Below are 22350 nucleotides of genomic sequence, written 5' to 3'. Positions count from 1 at the left end.
TCAGTACAACTTTGACACATTACAGAACTTCAGGAATCATTAAACTTCAAAAATTCAGTAAAATGTTTCTATACTTTGATACTTGCTGTTAAGACATTGTAATGACGTGCAATTGAAATGAATAAAATAAAAGTTCTTAGCTGCTCAATAACAGACAGGATCGCCAGCCCTTACTGACGAAATAGAAGAAAAATCAAGAACGAGGCGACTTAATTTGCTTAACTGCTACAATTTAAAGCACACAATGCTCCATCTAAGGTTTCGGTGGTCTGAATAATGTTGTTACTTTCATTTGCCTCAGCCTGCTGGTCTTTTTTTTTGGCAGCTAAATCTCGTGGTCGTTTTAGCAGCAGAAGCAGTGTGCGTAATACACCACACGTAATTCATCACATGATTACAGGTGCGTTCGGTTGATTAGACAGTACGGTTGATCAAAGATCTGATAATTGACTCTCAACTGTATTATGTATTCTGCTTAGAGTGTATAAAAACTCGGGCTGCTCCGATTAATCAATTTAATCGTGCAGAATTTTATTTTATATATCAAATAAAATTAACCAATGGAAGAAGATCTACATTTTCTCTGCGTCAGTCCAATCATAAGTGAGTGGAGGCAGGACATAATCAGTTGAAGGTATTCTCTGCCTCGGCTGAATGTCTGCATGTCTGCAAAAACATGAGCGTTTACTGTTAAAACATCACCTTGGATAAAGACAGCAGCTAAATGAATAAACAATACAGTATTAGAAAATGGACAGGAGATTTCCTTTAACCTGATTGTTCAATATGAGGGCTTTAATCTCTGGTAAAGGACCTTCAATGTTATCTTGAAAATTATGTTTAACCACTGTTCCAAATCAATCCACCTGAAAATACGTAAATACAGTTCATGAATTCGACATTTTTTCTGCTTGATGAAAGAAAATCTCCATTCTTGTACACACCCTTTAAATGTCTGCAAATGTAGACTAATTATGCTTCCCAGCTGTCCTATCTATCTATCTATTTAAATTTAGCATCGCAAATAAAGTAAAAAAATAATAAAAATCGAGAAAAGTGTTTGCTGTCAGCGGCAATACAGTACCTAGTCTCCGGTTTGAATGACGAGTCGAAGAAATCAAACAGCTGGGTGCAGTCCGATTGCTTTCAGCAACATTAAGCATATTTAAGCAAAAATATCTATTTTTATATAGCGCCTTTCATAGTGGACCACCATCACAAAGCGCTTTACAGAGGTAGGCTGTGAACTGTGCATTATATGCAGAGTCACTTACAAGAGGACATTGATTTAACATTTCATCTGCAGGATGGAGCACAAGGAGGTTAAGTGACTTGCTCAGGGTCACACAGTGAGTCAGTCAGTGGCAGAGGTAGGATTTGAACCCGGGACCTCCTGGTTACAAGCCCAAGCCAGGAAGGAGGCTCTGAATAAACTTTATGAACACAAACACACTGTGAACAAGTTACTGAACAAACAGCACGATCAGCATTAACACACAGACAACTAGATATTTTTTGTTGCATTTTTTTTGGTTTGTTTTGCTAATATTAGGACCCAGCGGTAACTTAAATACTGAAACTAAAGACTCAAAAGATAATAAATGAAAGACAAAAGATAACATTTGAAAGACTATATATGGCAGTTTACTGCATTTTTCTATAGTTTAGCCATCTGTGCACTCAATCTCTTTAGAATGCAGCTAAAATATCATATATTGACAGGTAATCTTCATATCTGGGGCACATGTATCCACTGTGCTGTAAATAATACAGTACAGTTATCTAGTGTGAAAACATTTTGTCTGCATCCTGCAGGACAACAGGGGGTGGAAGGACTTTTATAGTGCATTATGAAACACCCTATTAACCCTTCTGCTGCAGAAGCATACAGTATGGCAAGTGAAAAAGAAGATTAGCAATTGGACATCACAGAGGCCACAGGATTAGGAGTGACTAATGAATCTCATATTACAGCTTGACTTGGGAGTTATTTGTTACCCTGCTCGTGTCAGTAAATTATTTTTCATATTATCTGTAGTATAATGCTCAACTTTGTGTATAAATGACAGACTTGCCACAGCACTCACCCGCACTAAAGACGAAGCCATCCAAGAGCAGACAGTCTTCACATGCTTCAGGCACTTCTCATGGGACATGAAGTTACACACTGCAGGGAATAGAGAAAGACAGGGATATTGATTCTACATATTACCACCACATTTGGAGTTTGCCATGATGCCAAAACAGGTTGAATGCTGTAACAGTCATGTTACAGTACTCCACATTTTGTAAAGAGGGGTCTATGAATAATGTTTTACTTCGATGAATTTAATACAATGACAAGCTGATAATCCATTAAAGATAATGTGGATGGTTACTCTCTTTGTACTCAAAGCAGCACTGATGGCTTTTCTTCAATTTGCTCAGTCTCAAGTCACAGTATCACATGATGCAAACTGAAAACAATCAAATTCAGGGTCTCAGGAAAATTGGTTTACCTCTTTATGGTTAGGGATCTCAAATGCATATGCATGTGCTGCTATACAACATCTCACTTTCTGTACTTTATAATTTGCAGCAACATTCTGTTATTTTTAATATGACGCAAAAGTGTTGATATTTGCAATGCAAAAACCAGAATGGTACATTTTTTGCATGTATACTCAAGGAATGAATTAGGGAGAGGAGGGAGACATTTTCTGGGTTTACTGGCTGAATTGTGACAGCAGATGATTTTATTATTATTATTTTTTTTTTTAAGAATCACTCAGGTAAGGCCTAAAACCAAAAAAAGGAAGAGAGCAAATACCTAGAGGCACAAGCCATTTTTAATTTTATAGCAGTCTAATATCTGCAAATACAAAATAAAAAAAAAAAAAATCAAAGTTTTCACTCCTTTAATCTATCTCCACAGTATACTGTAGTACCAGACTGACCACCATTTTAGAAAACCTACACTGTTTTACACTGCTGAGTACCTCCAGTGTTATGGACAGGTAGTGAAGAACCATATAATGAATTCATGTCATTTCAGAATGGCCGATCTTTCACCACAAATTGCACTATAATCTAAGGTACTGTATTAAGAGGTTATTTTTTTGTTGTTTTTGTTTTTTACCTATTTTAAAAAAAGGCACACATATAATCTGCTTCAGTCAACTATCCAGCGAGAGCTGGGCATCTATAAGATAATTTAAAAATGTATTTGAACCAGTATGAGAGCGAGAGTGAGAGAGAGAGAGAGAGAGAGCGAGAGAGAGAGAGAGAGAGAGAGAGAGAGAGAGAGATTTAAAAAGCAATCTATTTATTTTATCTGATGTTCAAAATTGCTAGCTTGGACTGTCCAAGAATAAAATTCACCAGCTGTATTGACATTTTTCTTTTTTGCAATATCTCATTCCAAAAAAAAAAAAAAAAAATCACCTCAGAGAAAAGATAACCAAATCCAACAAGCAAATTCTTCAGAACAGCTAACAAAGGTTGTAAAAAACAGGAAACCAGCTTCCCTCTGCAAGCAGAAGGGACAGGCGTCTGTCACCCAACACTCAAAAAAATAAATTACTTAGTATTTTTATTTTACTTATATTAATTAAAATACATACTTGCTTATTACTACCAATTACTAAAAAATGGCTTTTAAATACTGAAATGTACTACAGATTTACTTAGATTTACCAGTTCCTTCAGGAATTATTGGTATTGAGTAATTTAATTAAAAGATAATACTAAGAGTTATGGCAAAATTACTTTGATTATTTAATACATATGTAATAATCTTAAAGCAAGTATTTAATTTACCAAAGTATTTTTATGTTTTCATTTATAATAGTTTTCTGTCATACTCTGAGCAAAATTAAAAATGTTTTCCAGAAATGTTTTAATTGAAAATGTAATGAATTATTCAATGACATCATTACATCATCATTTGGATAAAGGTGTTAACTAAATTAATAAATACAATTTGGTAATAAAAACTGTCTTGTTAAAAATAAAGAATAAAAAGAAAAAGAAAAAGAAAATGCATTGTATATTTTAAAAGGTGAAAGATACATAAGTTAAATTAAAATAAGATAAGACACATCACATTACTTAAAATATTCACTTTTATTTCTAACAATTAAATCATACAAAAACTGTTAATGTATTTGTTACAAACTTGTCTATGCCTTAAAATCATTTATTAATCTGCTTACAAAAATCAACTTATGTAAAAAAAAATAAATAAAAAAAAATAAATACATAAATAAATAACTTTGACTCACTGGTTTATGGCCAATATGAATTATATTTCATATATATCCTGGGACACAGCTGGCACTGGACCATAAAGTTGGGGCTACAAGAATGTTCTGTGGCCATGTGTGTCAGTAGGATTCTCAATGTAAGCAACAGGATACCACACAAACTACATTTAAAAGCCACGTTTCCCAAAATAATGAACAGTGTTTGAAATATAGGATTTAAAATAACTATGACTAACATTAATTCCACGATAGAGGCATTTGCTAGATGTATTTGTAGCCAAATCGGCGCTTACTCCTCGTGGTGGAACGCAGCCAATCAGAGCCTTCTCGTCGAGCAGGCACTGCAGCCTCCCTTCTGACTAGTTTCCCGCACTTTCAGTATCAAGCCGTAAACCGTCCTCATCCGTTTTGCTTTTTTTTTATTATATTATTATTTATAATACTTCTAATTTACCACTTCAATATGGACTTTAATGACATTCGCCAAACGTCCGTGGAACAACCGTGTTTCTGGCTACAAAACAAAAACTAGAAAAAAAACTGTATAGACATTTTGAAAGGTATGTAGATAGAGAATAATGCACTCTGATATCTAAAAATTAAAAAATTACACGTCTAATATTAGTTGAGATAAGTCTGCTCTGTGTATTTAACTGATCCTCAGAAATTCACGTTAAAAATCCAATTTTAAATATTTAATTTCATAAAACTCACTGTGGTAGATGTGTTAGCATTTGAAAATATACCGTATTTTAAAATATGAAAATAGTAATAAATATAAATGTATAATTCTGAAAGACAGACAAAGCAGTAATATCATGTATTTAAACACGTAAAGGTGCCAGTATTGATGGGCAGACATTTTTAACATTGTCTGACAGAGACCTGAAAGATTTATTTGAAAGAAGAATATTAGAGGCATACAAACCTCTTTGAGCAAGGTAAAATACAAATTATATTGTCTCTCTTACATTAACCCCTTTATTACACGTATGTTTTTACAATCTTTCATTAATAATTCTGTAATATGATGTGCTGACCAATATATACCATAATTGTGTTTAGGAAGACATTGAGACCACTCCTGCCAAAAAACCCAGAATAATGCAAGCCGTTCAGTCATGCAGTCCGCAGCCACTTCAAGTGCAAGACACAGCAGAGGAGGAACACGATATTTCCATCCTTAGTAGTCCAGAGGAATATAGTCAGAAGGAAATTGATGATGCTAAGAAGAGGCTTATAAGAATATGCATGGATCTCCTGTGCACACAATCAGGTCGAAGACCAACTGAAGCGGAATTGCATGACCTTGCAAGAGCTATTGCTAACAAGTATAATTCACTGCGTGACAACCCAGCACTTGGAGTGAGACAGAATTACGCAAGTGCATGATTTTAGTTAACAGTAAAACAGCCAATATTTTATATTTAGATTTAATCTCGGGACTAAGAGGTGTATAATGTGTTGGATTAAGAATTTAATAAGGAAGATTAAATCATATTCCTTCTCTTACCAAGTGCTGCAACATATTTTGACGCTTCTATTACACATCTGTCAAGTTGTATTTGTTACGGGATGCTTAAAAAATATAGAAAATTGAAAAACCAGACAATGCTTCTGATCAGAGACTGTACAGGTTTCTTTAACTAGACTTTCTGGTCAAAAACCTAACAACCCTATAAATGCACCAACACGTATTTAACTTCAACAAACAAAAAATAAGGTTTTCTGTTCTTTTCTCCAAAACCTCAGATAAAGACACAGTTGCATTGGGGTTTGCAGCCACATACCGTATTGTATCACAATGCGTGTGGTTTTTTTTTGCTATGTTTTGTTTTTTTCAGAAACGCAACTGATCATTACAAAAACCTAAACATAACATAAAACATAACTTTAGTCACGTCCAAAAATAGGGCCCAATATGTATACATAATATATACTAATTATATATACTTTTTGTTTTAAAAGTTTCAGTTTTATCATAGCTTATAGCACAGTAAAAGCAAGCATGACATATGATATATGTTTTGATTTAAAACAATTCAACAGACTGGGATAATTGGATTCCTAAGGAGGATGTACAACAGCACTCCTTCAGTATCCAACAGAGGCAGAAAACCTGCTATTAAATGTAATAAAAAGGCTCAGACGGAAAGGGAAGATCGTTTCAGTTCTGGTAAGTGTTCAAAACTACCATCCATACATTTAGTTGAAAATGGGTTTTTAAACTTGAATTACTTTTTTGTTTTATAAAATAAAACATCTTTCCTAAAGTGATAAACTTATGTCAATTTATCTTGCCCTGTTCTTAAAATGTCTTAATTGTGTATGTACGATAATGTTTCACTTAGGGTCCTCTTGTATGGAAGCATCATCTGAAGAAGAAACAAGTGGAGTTCATAAAGCAGGCAGATTACAGCACCCAGAAGGAAGTATTTCACAAATCTGCAGCTTTCAGAAAGTGGATAACTGCAAAGACAGTTTGACAGGTAAAGATTATCTTAAGTAACAATTTATGTTTTAATTCCAATGTATTGTCATTGAATTAAAGTATATAAGGCTTTGTTAGGGCAGCATTTAAATATCAGAAATACAAACTTGATTATTTCCTTATTTGACATCTCCATTTGTTTTATGTGAACATTTCTAATACCAGTCCTTTTAGAAAATGTTAATATAACATAAGCTTATAATGCTGCACATAAATAGTCTTTTAACTTTCAGCTTGGAGTTGTAACTAGTATGCTACTCCTAAAAATGATGTGGCATTTTGCAGATGAGAAACCTCCAGACAGAGCCCAGGAGGCAATTGATAATGATCTGAGTAAATGCAGTGAGAATGCCTCACCTGAGGGGATCAAGCAACTCCTTCATCTTTCTTTTGATGCCAGGCAGAAGAAGATATAAAACCTCAAAGTGTGACGTGTGGAAGAAATTAATAAAATGTATCCTTGCTTCAAGAAGCCCTGCTATGTAAGTTCTGTAAAGTGGCACTTGAAGGGGAGGGGGCATCTAATAGACCACCCAAAGTTAAGACAAGATTTTATTTTGGCAATAAATAACAAGAAAACATATGCGCTGTGGTTGGGTCATAAAATTTAATATTTCTAAATTCTATCACTTACTTTTTTACTTTGTGATTGTCATTCAGTGCCCCTATCTGGGACATTTGTCATTTTGGGGGCATGATGCTTGTGTATTAACATAATACAAACATAATAATAATAATAATATTGGCAACACTTTCACATCTTTATTCAGTCCTTTGTGTACTAGATTACCATCTCTTTCTTATATTGGCAGTTACTAAAACATGTCAATGTAATTTTAATAATTATTTTTAAAGCAGTAACGTAATATACACTAACAGTCGTGTCTCCATGAAAAACAGATATTGCAAACAAACTGTTTAAATGCAGAACTCTTAAGTATTTAAAAAAAAAAACAAAAAAAAAACATTTGATTGGTATTTTTTAGTTATTCATATTATGTTTCCAGCATAACTTTTGTTGTTGCAATTAAACAATATATTATTATTTATTTCTTAGCAGACACCCTTATCCAAGATATCACATTATTTTTACATACAATTACCCATTCAAACAGTTGAGTTTTTAAGGAGCAATCTAGGTAAAGTACCTTGCTCAAGGGTACAGCATCAATGTCCCCCACCTGGGATTAAACCAACGACCCTTCGGTCAAGAGTCCAGAGCCCTAACCACTACTCCACACTGCTGAGCTTATGGTTCAGAGCTCATCTGTAAAGGGAAAAGCTGCTGCACACCATGTTGTACACATTGTCAAGGTAAGAAGTATGTTTTAAATTTGATAATGTAAATATTTCTCAAACTTTGAATACATGGGCCAGCTCTACAATTTCCTAAAATGTGGCAGACCATTTCAAATACAGTAGCTTATAGCTGCAGCAGTGGAAGGTTTGCTGTTGACCTTAACTAGTGTTTAATGACCCAGTTAATGATAGAGAAAATTTGACATCGCTGCATTCTTAATTGCTTAATTGCTGCCTATCATTACCAATCTCCTATTTAAACCCTAATAACACACACCTTCCCTGTCTAGCGTTTTTTGTTTTGTAGCAAACGCTCAGACCCCGTCATTCATGCTTCAGCTTAACGTTTTCGTTAATATCTAAACTCTCGCTCCTTTCTCTGCAGGTCACTTCTTTGCACAGCGCTGCCAAGATATTATCAACTATTCTCCTACCTACTCAGGTGATGCTTATCATTCAGTTTCTCTATTTTGCTGCAGGAGCTCCAACGTTAGTCTTTCCTGCTCTGTCCAGTATCCAGCCCAGCAACAGCGCCGTTCAAAGCGTAGCTCCATTAACTTTATCCGCGTCTCCATTAAACAGACTGGACCTCCGTTAACTTTTAAAAGCTCCGTTGACAAGACATTGACATCCTCGTTGTCAGCGATTGCCTGGCCTTCGCTCTATTCATATCTACCACAAAGCTTTGTCCCGTGTTCAGCAGCAGTACAGCTGTATTAGAAAGGAACAGGTGTTAAAAACAGACTGCCCGCTGAATTCGTCTTCAGTCCTCGTCTGCAACCAGGCGCCCCTCCCCCGCTCAGCACCACTCCCACAGAGCCAGCACAATTTAGCGTTCTACCAGAAGATTCTGTCATGGACCTTCATCAGGTATGTCAAACGTTTTAAAGACTTATCCAGCCCATTGCAAACTCTATTCCGACAAGTGGTAGCTTGTGATTGCGACTGGTCATTTAACATGCGTCAACCGACACTGCCGTACTGCAACTCTCTTCCACCGGCGCCTCACACACCATAGTAACCACAGCAATGCCTCATCGAATGACTACTGGGAGTGGTAAGTTGCCATGGCGACCAGGCAGCTTCAACAGGCACTGCGAGCCTGAGCCTCAGTACTGCAATCTTCTGGCTTCTTGCGCTGCGCTTTCACAACCAGCGAGAGCGAGTCCAACTCACCGAATTGGGACATCTAAATACTGCTGGTTCGTCTTGCAGACCTACGTTAACTCCTTTTATATACATGACTAACTGTTCCAAAAAAAAAAAAAAATGCATCTAAATGTATTTATTATTCAAATCTAAAAAGAATGTGCAAATGTTTTATACATATACAAGGATTTTAATCACAACACCCAAATATATTCTACCCTGCTTCACTGAAGCCAATGGTTTTAATTCCAACTGCAACCTCTAGACGGCAGTATAACACCACAAGTTATACATATACAAAGCTGGTTTGCTATCGCTGTGAATCTCGCACACTCCAACTTTTCTATCCATTCCTGCAGTTCATTGTCACTTCGAGGGATTCTCATAGACTGCTCCTGATCAAATCAATGTGTTTTGCAGCGGCCTCAGATCTACGCATTCTTCATCCCTGCCCAAAGCCAGCACCATCTCTGGCTCCAGCTAAACTGCCTTAACACTCAAAGACCAATATTCACCACATACAGCAGATCTCTGCTCTCTACGGCAGTCCTCCGTTCACTATTACAGATCACCACTTCAGAAGATCACAGTTCTCTACAGCACTCCATCGCTTACTTCCTCAGATCTCTGCAACGTTCTGCAGATCCTGTCCTCTACTGTTAATTGCTTCTCACTACAGCAGATCGTGGCTCCCTCTTCAGATTGGCTCATCATCGTAGATAGGAGCAGCAACCTCAGCAGCCTGCGCTAACATCAATGTCCACCTAATCAAAAGTATAGGGCGCTGGACTTCATCAGCAGTGGATACATACATTCGTCATCTCCCACCGACATTGCCACAGCTCATCAGAAAATTGTTAGCATGCCTGGAGTAGGGGCTACCTGACCGCCAGGGCTACCAGAGGTTTTTCCCCTTTTAGAAGGGGTTGTTTTCCTCTCCACTGAGCGGCAGGTGAACACATAAACCATGGCACACTAACCCTTCTAACCCCTCTCTGTTTGTCTTGTATGTTTTTTCATCCTCAATTCTATGTTATGCATTGGCACATGCTCTGCTGTGTGTCTCACGGCGAGGTTCTGCGGGGAGCCGGGGGTCCATTCTTTGGGGGATAAGTGAGCCTCACTTCCCCGACCTTAGGCAAGCTGCGCTTCCTCAACCTTATTTAAGGGAGGTTCTCACTGCGTGAGTCAAAGGGGACCCCCGGCCACACTATCCTTTCGCAGCTCATGCACTTTTCTTACCTCATCGTAGTGAGGCTGTTTCCTATATTTTACATTTTGGGATGTGGCCCACTTTAATCTCTCAGTGCTCGAGTCCCAACTAACCCACCTATTCTGTTCTTTACAGGTTCCCTACGGGACGCTCTTCTGCTCCCGGCTTCGGAGACCGCAGTCTCACCTCATCCGAGGGCAGTACCACATCGGTCAGGGAACCCCTTTTACTGTTACTTCCTTTCAGATCTCCGCGAGACCTATTCTCGCCCCGCAAGGCGGCTCTGTCGCAGCAGATTTTCTCACGTTTTCAGATCCCCGGGGCCGCAGCCTTCAAGACCAAGCCCTCTCCTCCGCAGAAGACGGCTCTCTGGTGGGGGATCTCTTTTCTATCCAGACAGCAGTCTGTTCAGAAGTTCGGGTCGCAGTCCACTTCTCTAAAGTCGGGTTCCTTCGTCCGTTACTGTTGCACCAACACCTCCTTTCTGCCTTCTCTGTACTACACTAGTCCCGGCAGCCGCCCCGTGAAACTTAATTGCTGTGCCTGCTTCAGGTGTTAAGTTCAAATAATTTTTGAAGGCTTCATCATAGCAAGTATGAATAGATTAGAAAGTGTCACTTTCTAAACAGTTCATCATTAACTAGATTCACCCGGGGGTGTGGAATCCATACTGCCCACACCCGGGACAACAAGATTTGTTTTAGCTGAGGAACAAGTTTTGCCATCATACTTTGACTGTTGGACAAATCAAGAATCCAGTCACTTATTCACCAGGTCACAATTATTTTTATTGAAAACCCAGACTTACTGGTCACATGTTTCTGGCAATTCCCATGCAGGCTACAATTAGCTGTCCCTGCATTTAGATGTGTTTTAGGCACATGCAACCCATGCAATTGCATGGGGCCCCGAGGCAGCAAGGGGGCCCCAGTTGTCTTGGCTTATTAACCATTTTACCGTTCTTTTTATCTATATTCCACAAGCCACAAACAGAAAAAAAACACAACCTGTAGGGATTTAAAGCCATGCGCAAGTTTATGTCAGTATGTGCCTCGTATGTAACCCACGATTTAAACTAAAATGATACAACATTTAAAAATGCAGTGCTGTGCTGCAAACTTGAGGAGAATACATGTATAGGTGTCTCACACGCTTAGGGCTGCGTATTTGAATCAACCTGGAAACAAATTCAAATAAATGTGTTTCCAGCCGATGTATCGTCCTCGCCTTTTGTGATGCTGGACTACATCTACAAGGGAAATTTGCTGGACCTGTATCCTAACCTCAGTATTCTTGACTTGTGTCTGCTTTTGACTGTGCCTGTCGTGTCAGGTGACAGAAGCTTTTCTTACCTGAACAAGAAATTAATCAAAAACTATTTACTTTCTACAATGTCACAGGGACGTTTTACTGGACTAGGGCAGATACTGATCATGCACCAGATTTGCCAAAAACTGGATTATCCAGCTATAATTGCATACTTTGTTGTTGTAAAAGCACAAAAAGTTAATTTCTACCTGTGTCTGAGTGGAGTTTTTTTTGGTTTGTTTTCTTTTGCAATTGCTGTACTAGAATGCAATACATTCAATAGTGTCGTTGTAGCCCTGTTTTCAAAGTCATGGGATCATAGCGCAGTATTACTGGTAGGAATAGGGAATAGGGGCCCCGGAAGCAAGTTTTGCATTGGGCCACCTCAGGACAAACGCCACCACTGCCTAATCACCATGTGATGCTCATTCTACATTAAGGCAGGAATCCTGCGTGAGTCTCGTGACTTTCATGTTGTAAGTACTGTATACAGTCCATGACTGTTCAGATTAATTTCTACTGTCTAAAGCATTTCAAGTATAAATATGAATGTTTCTCCATGCTGGTATAAAAAATGATTTGTATGGCAGTAGTTAAGTAAGGGATAAACAACAATAAATGTTGAATCGGTAAAAATAATTTACCGTTTCAAGTGCCGTTAGGCATGAGAATTTGTGGATTATTTTTCTTTCCAATTCTACACTTTGAGTTGTTTAGGCCATTTCAAACATTTCTTCCCAAATGATACTAGTCCCATAACGAGATTCAACTGATTGTTAATTTGGTAATTGGATTTGGTTTTCACTCCTTTGTTAAAAATTGGAACACATTGGAAAAATAAAATGTAACTACGTTAAACGAGGAAAGAAAAACGACATTTCCCAGAATGCCATAGCTATCCAAGAACACTGATTGACTGGCAATCAGTTAAACTAATACACCTGTTCATAATTTAACAAGCCAGGCAGGTATAAAAGGACAGGTTTCAAAGACAATGGCTGTCTGTGGGAAGGTAAGGAACTGTGTATAAAACTGAACGTGGTGCATGTCAAAACAAAGTATATTAAATCTGTGATTTGCGAGTAATATTTTAGTCAGTAATCCGGATTAGCGTCTGACTAAGTAAAGTTAGGGATCCTGTTAAGTTTAGTTAGTGCTCCAAAACAGAAGCTAGGAGTTATTTTTGTTTTGTTTGTTAAAAGAAGTTGTGTTCCCACTGGAAAAGGGACACAACAGGAAAAATACAGGTATTATCCTGTATAAACCCATCCTTTGTTGTCGAATGTGATTTGTCCACCAAAGACATTGTTAGGAACCCTGAACTGTGTTCAAACTTATATTGTAAATAGAGGCTTTGTCACAATTTGTAATTATGAAAAAAATATTTCACATTAGTAACGCAATTGTATTACCCCACTTATAGCAAAAAAATATTAAATGCTAAATTGAAATCGCAAATAATTTTTTTAGTGTTACGTTTGAAATGTGTAATGCTAATTAACTGTTGAAATGATTGTTGCATAATAAAATTGTATTCACTTTTCTGGTAATCGTTCTGACTGGTTTTGTGAATCAACAATATATCAAAGCTCAATCAAAACTCAAAAGATCAAAGGATGACGTCAAAGAATGTTTTAAAGGCTAGGTAATGGTGTACCAAGTACATATTCAGTATAGTATTATGAACAATACACAATAGAACAAAAACTATTACTTGTTTTTCAGAACACATTTCTATGGAAAAAAAAACTGCATTAAATTAAACCTTACATTTTCATACAATGAAAAAGCGGCATTCGTAGTACAGAAAACAAACAAACAAAACAAAATAGATATATGCCAGCTTATCGAAAGCGGGTGGTGATGAGAACCCCAAATGATAACTCACTTTGTTAATAGTTAGTTAAACATCATAACACCTTGTTTGTTTTAATTTTAAATTTACTTCAAATAACAACAATATCAAAACCGATACAGCATAATTCTTAATCACCAAACACAAACAAGCTAGTTCCAAAGATTTCCTAACTAAACAAAACAAAATATCAAGTTGCAGCATCGACCAGATCATGAAACAAAACAATAACAGTGTCACTTATCTGCAAAGGTTGTCTTGTTTGCGTTAAAATGCTGCTCCTCTTTCTTTTTATTTGTTCAGACTCCACCCAGGTAACTTTTTCATTTTGTTCTTGGCTTTTGGTTTGAATTCAGTGGTCTCCACTGTGTTATCCAACTAGATGACGACCGGCCAATCATGCCTACACCCTGCGTTTTTACAAGGGTGCAATGTAAGCAGTGAACCCGTAAAGGTCTGCCACAGCATTTCTGCAGTTAAAAATCCTTATTAAAGACACACATTACACTCAATGTTTTTATTAAAACCTATGAATGTAACAAGAAAGTAAGTGCAAAAAAGTAATGCAAGTGCAGAAATGTACAGTACAGGTAGGTTACACTACTGCAAACTGTTTCCAGGGCAGAACTCTGAGATACGCATCTGGATGGTCTTGTTTTTTTCAAATTGTAAACTCGACACTGCGTATAGGTATTAAATAGCCAAGTTACAGTCCAGGGGTAATCGCTCTGAAGCTGGGGCGATGCCTAATTTTTCACTATCGCTATATAGTTCTCCAAAAAAGACAGATGCATCGATTTACCGAAGTTATGAAAGGGTAAAATTGCATATAGTAATTAAAAAATATATTACATTCTTTTTTTTATTCATGTTGATTTGTACCAGTCGGGGGTCAAAGCAACCCCCCACCCCCCAAAAAAGATCCCATAACAAGTCAGAGTAACAAATCAATTAAGAGAAAAAAAAAACTAATTTTAAAAAAGGTATCACTGTCCACATCAGTTTAGTAACAAGAGTGCTGTCCATGGTTTATATTTTAATTGTGTACACATTGTGATTTAATTTAAGTGATGACTGTCACTTGCTTACAATCTGCCCAGCATTACTGAATACCTGCTCACTAGGGACTGACATTGCCCGGATGTTAATACTTCTGACCAAAGACACAACTTTTGGAATGATAAATAATAAATAAATAAATAAATAAATAAATAAATAAATAATCATCTTGGTTGTTTATTTTTCTTCATTTTTACTCTGTGGTAGTTCAGATGAATAAATGTTGATTTTGTTTGATGTTTTGTAGGGTGCCATCTCATTAAATGGTCATGCAGATTAGTTGTGTTACCCAAGTATCCCAAACATTACTTTCTGTACTTTACTTTCTTGCTGTCTTACTTTAGAAAATAACTGCCAAACATCGGAAGGCATTGTAGTTGCTACTGTAAATGCTATTTGCCCGATATAAATGGCTGCCCAAAATAACCCTGTACAGTTTAAGTGGTTTGTAAACTTTCTTATGTTCTTATTTTATTTATATATTTTTTATTTAGAATGCCTAATTAGTTTACCCTCTTTAGCTCAGGAGAACTGAAGGTTCAGTGGGAATCCTCCAATCCCATGACCAAGCCAGCTTCCTCTTTAACACCAGGAGCTCGAGAGCAGATGTCAGCGAGGTACCGGCCTCTGTAGGACAAAGGCTAGCGCTGCAGGTGTCCGCCCGAGCTCGCTAGGCACCTAGCTGGTAGGGTCCGCCGTTGCGCGATGAGAAACAGTCCCTTCCAGTTTTGCCTCTCTGACCCACGGGAGCACCCAAGCCAATGCAACGCTGGCTCCTGAATCTCCAGCAAAGACCAGCAACTTTGCACAGCCAGGACACGAACCTGCGCTCTCCTGACTAAGAGACCGTGCACACTAGGCAGCCATGCTTTTATCAAGTGAGCCACTCAGGGACCGCTTAATAGCGTTACTACTTCACATTGTTTCTTTTTATAAAACAGCAATCAAAGGCAACATAATACCGTACAGGTTACAGTGCAACAATAAATTATGTCTTCATTAGACAACTATAAAATACACAAATGTTTACATTAAGTAACATGTGATATTAAATATAGTACATACCGTAATGCTTCAAATTTAAGACACACCCTCAATTTGAGGAAAAAAGAAAACATCAAATAAATATGAATTTACAAAGATACAACCTCAATTACGCCTTTGTATTGTACAAAACTGACATGAAACAGTGTTGTTGTAGATTAACCATGGAGCTTGTTTATTGTGCTGAGCACTGTATAATACTTATGATGGTGTCTCTGTCGTACACATACCACCATCACTTACAACATCACACATCCTGGCAACAGCAAGCAGGACACAACACCCCACGGCATCAGGCAACATGTAACCCAGCAAACACAACAGCATTGAACTGTTGCTTGGCATGTCAAAAAATATGGCGGTCTGACCAGCATTTCTGAACTGTCCAAGCTGGTACTGGTCACGTTGTTGTTTGTGCACTCAGATAGTCACATCTTTTGTTAACGATTTTAATACACGCATCACTATACTGTACTCTACTTTAAGACGCAGGTTACTTTTGAGAAGCAAAACATTTTTAAAAAAGCGTGTCTTAAATTCGAAGGAATACGGTACATCCCAGTCCTGGTATACGTTCTGCTGCATTATGCATTATAAATAATGTAGTGCAGAGTATATGTTAAATCACTGCATGTCATGAAATAAGTCATTATTGTAACGGAGCAAGTTATACACACATATATATATATATATATATATATATATATTTATACATACATTATATATATATATATATATATATATATATATATATATATACACAGTGCCTTGCAAAAGTATTCAGACCCCTGACCAATTCTCTCATATTACTGAATTACAAATGGTACACTGACATTTCGTTCTGTTTGATATTTTATTTTAAAACACTGAAACTCAAAATCAATTATTGTAAGGTGACATTGGTTTTATGTTGGGAAATATTTTTAAGAAAAATAAAAAACTGAAATATCTTGCTTGCATAAGTATTCAACCCCCACACTAATATTTGGTAGAGCCACCTTTCGCTGCAATAACAGCTTTAAGTCTTTTGGGGTAAGTATGTACCAGCTTTGCACATAGTGTCGGAGTGATTTTGGCCCATTCTTCTTGGCAGATTTGCTCCATGTTGTTCAGGTTGGTTGGACGACGCTTGTTGTCCGCAATTTTCAAATCGTGCCACAGATTCTCAATGGGATTGAGATCAGGACTTTGACTGGGCCACTGTAAGACTTTCACCTTTTTGTTCTTTAGCCACTCCAGTGTTGCTTTGGCCTTGTGCTTGGGATCATTGTCCTGCTGAAAGGTGAATTTCCTCCCAAGCTTCAGTTTTTTATCGGACTGAAGCAGGTTCTCTTGCAGTATTTCCCTGTATTTTGCTCCATCCATTCTTCCTTCAATTTTAACAAGATGCCCAGTACCTGCTGATGAGAAGCATCCCCACAGCATGATGCTGCCACCACCATACTTCACTGTAGGGATGGTGTGTCTTGAGGCATGGAAGTGTTATGTTTGCGCCACACATAGCGCTTTGAGTTTTGGCCAAAAAGCTCTATCTTGGTCTCATCTGACCACAAAACCTTTTCCCACATCGCAGCTGGGTCACTCTCATGCTTTCTGGCAAACTCCAGACCTGCTTTTCAGACGTTATGCAGAGCGCTTGATATGGTTGACTGGTGCACCATTACTCCACTCCCAGCCACTGAACTCTGTAGCTCCTTCAAAGTGATTGTTGGCCTCTCTGTGGCTTCTCTCACAAGTCTCCTTCTTGTTTGAGCGCTGAGTTTTGAGGGACGGACTTTTCTTGGCAGTGCCTGGGTGGTGTGATGCAGCTTCCACTTCCTGATTATTGATCCAACTGTGCTCACTGGGATATCCAAACACTTGGATATTATTTTGTACCCTTTCCCTAATCTATGCATTTGTATTACTTTATCTCTAACTTCTGTAGAATGCTCTTTGGTCTTCATTTTCCTTCAGATTAACAGCCTGACCAATGATCCTTCAACAGTGGGGTTTTTATTCAGAAAATGTGACAGCAACTTTAATGGTTCACAGGTGGAGGCCAATGGTAAGGTCCACGTGTCCTCGTTAGGGCAATTTCTTTCATCGGTGTAAACTGGGAGCTTCCACAGCACAGGGGTTGAATACTTATGCAAGCAAGATATTTCAGTTTTTTATTTTTCTTAAAAATATTTCTCAACATAAAACCAATGTCACCTTACAATAATTGTTTTTGAGTTTCAGTGTTTTAAAATAAAGTATCAAACAGAACGAAATTTCAATGTACCATTTGTAATTCAGTAATATGAGAGAATTGGTCAGGGGTCTGAATACTTTTGCAAGGCACTGTATATATATATATATATATATATATATATATATATATATATATATATATATATATATATACACACAGACGTGCTCAAATTTGTTGGTACCCCTCCACAAAAAACAAAGAATGCACAATTTTCTCTGAAATAACTTGAAACTGACAAAAGTAATTGGCATCCATCATTGTTTATTCCATATTTAATAGAAATCAGACTTTGCTTTTGATTTTTTATTCAACATATATTGTAAATAATAAAACAAATGAAAATGGCATGGACAAAAATGATGGGACTGCTAACCTAATATTTTGTTGCACAACCTTTAGAGGCAATCACTGCAATCAAACGTTTTCTGTAGCTCTCAATGAGACTTCTGCACCTGTTAACAGGTAGTTTGGCCCACTCTTCCTGAGCAAACTGCTCCAGCTGTCTCAGGTTTGATGGGTGCCTTCTCCAGACTGCAAGTTTCAGCTCTTTCCATAGATGTTCGATAGGATTCAGATCAGGACTCATAGAAGGCCACTTCAGAATAGTCCAATGTTTTGTTCTTATCCATTCTTGGGTGCTTTTAGCTGTGTGTTTTGGGTCATTATCCTGTTGGAGGACCCATGACCTGCGACTGAGACAGAGCTTTCTGACACTGGACAGTACGTTTCGCTCCAGAATGCCTTGATAGTCTTGAGATTTCATTGTGCCCTGCACAGATTCAAGGCACCCTGTGCCAGACGCAGCAAAGCAGCCCCAAAACATAACCGAGCCTCCTCCATGTTTCACTGTAGGTATGGTGTTCTTTTCTTTGAAAGCTTCATTTTTTTGTCTGTGAACATAGAGCTGATGTGACTTGCCACAAACCTTCAGTTTTTACTCATCTGTCCAAGGACATTCTCCCAGAAGGATTGTGGCTTGTCAATATGCATTTTAGCAAATTCCAGTCTGGCTTTTTTATGTTTTTCTTTCAAAAGTGGAGTCCTCCTGGGTCTTCTTCCATGGAGCCCACTTTCGCTCAAAAAGCGACGGATGGTGTGATCAGAAACTGACGTACCTTCACCTTGGAGTTCAGCTTGTATCTCTTTGGCAGTTATCCTTGGTTCTTTTTCTACCATTCGCACTATCCTTCTGTTCAATCTGGGGTCGATTTTCCTCTTGCGGCCGCGCCCAGGGAGGTTGGCTACAGTTCCATGGACCTTAAACTTCTTAATAATATTTGCAACTGTTGTCACAGGAACATCAAGCTGCTTGGAGATGGTCTTGTAGCCTTTACCTTTACCATGCTTGTCTATTATTTTCTTTCTGATCTCCTCAGACAACTCTCTCCTTTGCTTTCTCTGGTCCATGTTCAGTGTGGTGCACACAATGATACCAAACAGCACAGTGACTACTTTTCTCCATTTAAATAGGCTGAATGACTGATTACAAGATTGGAGACATGTGTGATACTAATTAAATAAACTAATTAGTTTGAAATATCACTATAATCCAATTATTTATTATCTTTTCTAAGGGGTACCAACAAATGTGTCCAGGCCATTTTAGAATATCTTTGTAGAATAAGCAATAATTCATCTCTTTTCACAGCTTCTTTGCTTTATTCTATGACATACCAAAGGCATGCAAGTATACATGATAAAATAGCTTTTAATTTCATCACTTTTCAGGAGGAATGAAGCATTATTTCAATGAGCTGTAAGGGTACCAACAAATTTGAGCATGTTTGTGTATATATATATACATATATATATATTATATATATATATATATATATATATATATATATATATATATATATATATATATATATATATATATATATACACACAGTGCCGTGAAAAAGTATTTGCCCCGTCTGATTTTCTGCATTTTTTTGACACAATGTTATCAGATCTTCAACCAAAACCTAATATTAGATAAAAGGGACCCTGAGTGAACAAATAACACAAACATTTGATACATATTTCATTTATTTATTAAAGAAAGTTATGCAACACCCAATGCCCCTCGTGTGAAAAAGTAATCGCCCCCTTAGACTCAATAACTGGTTACGCCACCTTTAGCAGCAATAACTGCAACCAAACGCTTCCTGTAGTTATTGATTAGTCTCTCACAGCGCCGTGGAGGAATTTTGACCCACTCCTCCATATAGAACTGCTTCAACTCAGTGACATTTGTGGGTTTTTGAGCATGAACTGCTCGTTTCAGGTCCTGCCACAACATCTCAATGGGGTTTAGGTCTGGACTTTGACTAGGCCATTCCAAAACTTTAAATTTATTGTTCTTCAACCATTCTGATGTAGACTTGCCTGTGTGTTTCGGATCATTGTCTTGCTGCATGACCCAGCTGCGCTTCAGCTTCAGCTCACGGATGGATGGCCTGACATTCTCCTGTAGAATTCTCTGATACAGAGCAGAATGGTTCCTTCAATGATGGCAAGGCGTTCAGGTCCTGATGCAGCAAAGCATCCCCAAACCATGACACTACCACCACCATGCTTGACCATTGGTATGAGGTTCTTACTGTGGAATGCAGTGTTTGGTTTTCGCCAGACATAACGGGGCCCATGTCGGCCAAAAAGTTCCACTTTTGACTCATCTGTCCATAGAACATTGTTCCAGAACTCTTGAGGATCATCCAGGTGCTTTTTGGCAAACTTGAGACGAGCATTCATGTTCTACTTAGTGAGCAATGGTTTCCGCCTTGCTACTCTTCCATGAATCCCATTTTTGCCCAGTGTCTTTCTGATGGTGGAGTCATGAACACTGACCTTAGCCGAGGCGAGAGAGGCCTGCAGATCCCTGGATGTTGTTCTAGGCTTCTTTGTGACTTCCTGGATGATTTTAAGCCTTGCTCTTGGAGAGATTTTGGCAGGACGGACACTCCTGGGAAGATTCACTACTGTCCCAAACTTTCTCCATTTGTACAATATGGCTCTGACTGTGGTTCGGTGGAGCCCCAGAGCCTTAGAAATGGCTTTGTAACCCTTTCCAGACTGATAGGCATCAACAACTTTTTTTCCAGAGGAATTTCTTTTGTTCGTGGCATGATGTGCCTCTAGAACCTGTGTGCTGACAACTTCACTCTGATGGTAAGGGCCAAAGTTAGTCAGATTTATGTCGGGCAGGGCTGGCCCAAATCAGGCCTGGTTGTTAACCAAAGTACTCAAACAGCTGACCCTAATTATCCCTTTAATTGGGTTGAGTTAACTAGGGGGGGGGCAATAACTTTTTCACACCTGAAGATTGCATGTTTAATTACCTTGCACACCAAACAAATGAAAGAAGCACCAAACTGTGGTGTCATTTTTTCTCTCAGACTCCCTCTATATACTACTACAACCCACAAAAAAATCTGACCAAATACAATGTGAAAAATGTGCAACAATGCAGAAAATCAGACAGGTTGCAAATACTTTTTCACGTCACTGTAAATATATAAATACATGGATGAAGGCTATATTTGTATCCTGAGTCATTCTAAAAAAAAAGGCAAAATACCACAGTAGTAACTTCAAAAGGTGATAATTCCTCTAGAGGAAAATATACTTGAAATTTGACCCATTCGACTCCTCGAGACCATCACTTTCAATTCAAACACAAAATGTCTCATTTTCAATCACTCTACAACACCCACAGTACAGAAATGGTCATTAATGATAAACAAAATGAGAATACGTTAAAAAAATGATGTAAAGCTGTTACATTCGTATCTCAGAGAAACGGATAACGACACAGAACGGCTGTACAGCACTGAAACACTATGTTTAAAAAACCCAACTGTACTGCTGAACTTCGTCTTCTTTAATATTAGCATCACAAGGGTATCCATGTATTATAAAAAATAATAGATGGGCCTCTTCAGTGAATTGCAGGAAAACAATTCCATCTCGGGTTTCTCTGTCAGTTTATAAATTACTCGACCTTTGGTCTCATAAAAAATTATTTATATATATATATACAGACGTGCTCAAATTTGTTGGTACCCCTCCACAAAAAACAAAGAATGCACAATTTTCTCTGAAATAACTTGAAACTGACAAAAGTAATTGGCATCCACCATTGTTTATTCCATATTTAATAGAAATCAGACTTTGCTTTTGATTTTTTATTCAACATAATATTGTAAATAATAAAACAAATGAAAATGGCATGGACAAAAATGATGGGACCGCTAACCTAATATTTTGTTGCACAACCTTTAGAGGCAATCACTGCAATCAAATGTTTTCTGTAGCTCTCAATGAGACTTCTGCACCTGTTAACAGGTAGTTTGGCCCACTCTTCCTGAGCAAACTGCTCCAGCTGTCTCGGGTTTGATGGGTGCCTTCTCCAGACTGCAAGTTTCAGCTCTTTCCATAGATGTTCGATAGGATTCAGTCAGGACTCAT

The 22350-nt window shown here is 37.8% G+C and overlaps 1 protein-coding gene across 1 annotated transcript in view; it reads right to left on the bottom strand.

The window, feature by feature from the left end:
- Positions 1 to 22350, bottom strand: part of LOC117409550 (diacylglycerol kinase theta-like) — a 146279-nt gene that overhangs the window by 108330 nt on the left and 15599 nt on the right. Inside the window, exon 2 of the mRNA XM_034015784.3 lies at positions 2088 to 2167. Coding sequence (XP_033871675.3) covers positions 2088 to 2167 — 80 coding nt within the window. The remainder of the gene's footprint in view (positions 1 to 2087; positions 2168 to 22350) is intronic.

Source organism: Acipenser ruthenus, chromosome 2 (genome assembly GCF_902713425.1).
Source record: "Acipenser ruthenus chromosome 2, fAciRut3.2 maternal haplotype, whole genome shotgun sequence".
Taxonomy (NCBI): Eukaryota; Metazoa; Chordata; class Actinopteri; order Acipenseriformes; family Acipenseridae; genus Acipenser; species Acipenser ruthenus.
The sequence above is the reverse complement of the archived record's forward strand: the minus strand, read 5'-3'. Positions and strand labels throughout refer to the sequence as shown.